At 37.5% G+C, this 1,190-nt stretch overlaps 1 protein-coding gene across 1 annotated transcript in view; it reads left to right on the top strand.

Annotated features, from left to right (window-relative positions):
- Positions 1-6: 6 nt before the first annotated feature.
- Positions 7-1,190, top strand: part of LOC101490118 (kinesin-like protein KIN-8A) — a 2,642-nt gene continuing 1,458 nt past the window's right edge. Inside the window, exons 1-4 of the mRNA XM_073365334.1 lie at positions 7-202; positions 283-375; positions 467-832; positions 1,073-1,190. Of these exons, the coding sequence (XP_073221435.1) occupies positions 286-375; positions 467-832; positions 1,073-1,190 (574 nt within the window). The 5' untranslated portion in view covers positions 7-202; positions 283-285. The remainder of the gene's footprint in view (positions 203-282; positions 376-466; positions 833-1,072) is intronic.

The raw sequence follows: 1,190 nt of genomic DNA, 5'->3' as shown, positions 1-1,190 counted from the left end.
AAAAGAAAATTAGCCATGTTCAAGAGAAATGTTACTGATAATTTGTTCCTGTTATGGTACCTGTGAATTTTTGTTTGTTGTGAAGAGTTCTTGTTTTTGCTGCATCCCATTAAATCACAATCTGATCTTACCTTGTCTAACTATATTTTAGGGGATTGTGGCAGCAGGTCTTACACAATACAGAGTTTACTCTACTGATGAAGTAATATTCTGAACCATTCTGGTATATTGGAAGATTGCTGAATGAATTTTTTGAGTTTTAATTTGCTTTTGCTGCTTCAGGTGATGATATTGCTTCAGCAAGGAAATCATAACAGAACTACAGAACCAACTCGTGCAAATGAAACATCTTCACGTTCCCATGCTGTCTTGCAGGTACACTTTTGAAGGGTGTTTACAGAAAATGATGCAAAAACCCTTATATGCTGTGATTGTGACTTGTGCTTAGTTTATTTGTTACATATAGGTTGTTGTTGAATACCAAGTTAGAGATGCTGCAATGAATATTATTAAAAATGTGGGAAAGCTCTCGTTGGTTGATCTTGCAGGGTCAGAGAGAGCTCTTGCCACAGATCAAATAACACTTAGATCTCTTGAGGGTGCCAACATTAATCGGTCTCTTCTTGCACTAAGCAGCTGCATCAATGCTCTTGTAGATGGAAAGAAGCATATACCATACCGAAATTCAAAATTGACTCAGCTTCTCAAAGATTCACTAGGAGGAACATGCAGCACTGTCATGATTGCTAACATAAGCCCAAGTAGCCTCTCATCTGGTGAAACTCAAAACACCCTTCATTGGGCTGATAGAGCCAAGGAGATTCGAACAAAGGTTGAATCCTCTAACCATTTCAAAATTTCACTGACACAATAGTACGAGTATTTTCTAAATGTTTTTTCATAAATCGTCACATGTATTAATATTTTGGCTTATGGAGTGATAACGAGCATGTTTTTACCCTTTGATATAATGTTCACATTTTTTGTTGTTTGGAATTTTTCATTTGGTGTCGAATACATCACTCAGTTGATTCTGAATAACGAAACTGAAACCTGTTAGACATGGATGCAGGAAAATGATGCAAATGAGGATCTATTTCCAGTAATTGAAACAGGAACAGACCAGGCCAAGCTAGTACTTGAGCTGCAAAAGGAGAATCGGGAAATGCGAATGCAGCTAGCACGGCAGC

This window comes from Cicer arietinum, chromosome 2, assembly GCF_000331145.2.
Source record: "Cicer arietinum cultivar CDC Frontier isolate Library 1 chromosome 2, Cicar.CDCFrontier_v2.0, whole genome shotgun sequence".
Lineage (NCBI taxonomy): Eukaryota > Viridiplantae > Streptophyta > Magnoliopsida > Fabales > Fabaceae > Cicer > Cicer arietinum.
Note: the sequence above shows the minus strand (reverse complement) of the source record. Positions and strands in the feature narration are given on the sequence as shown.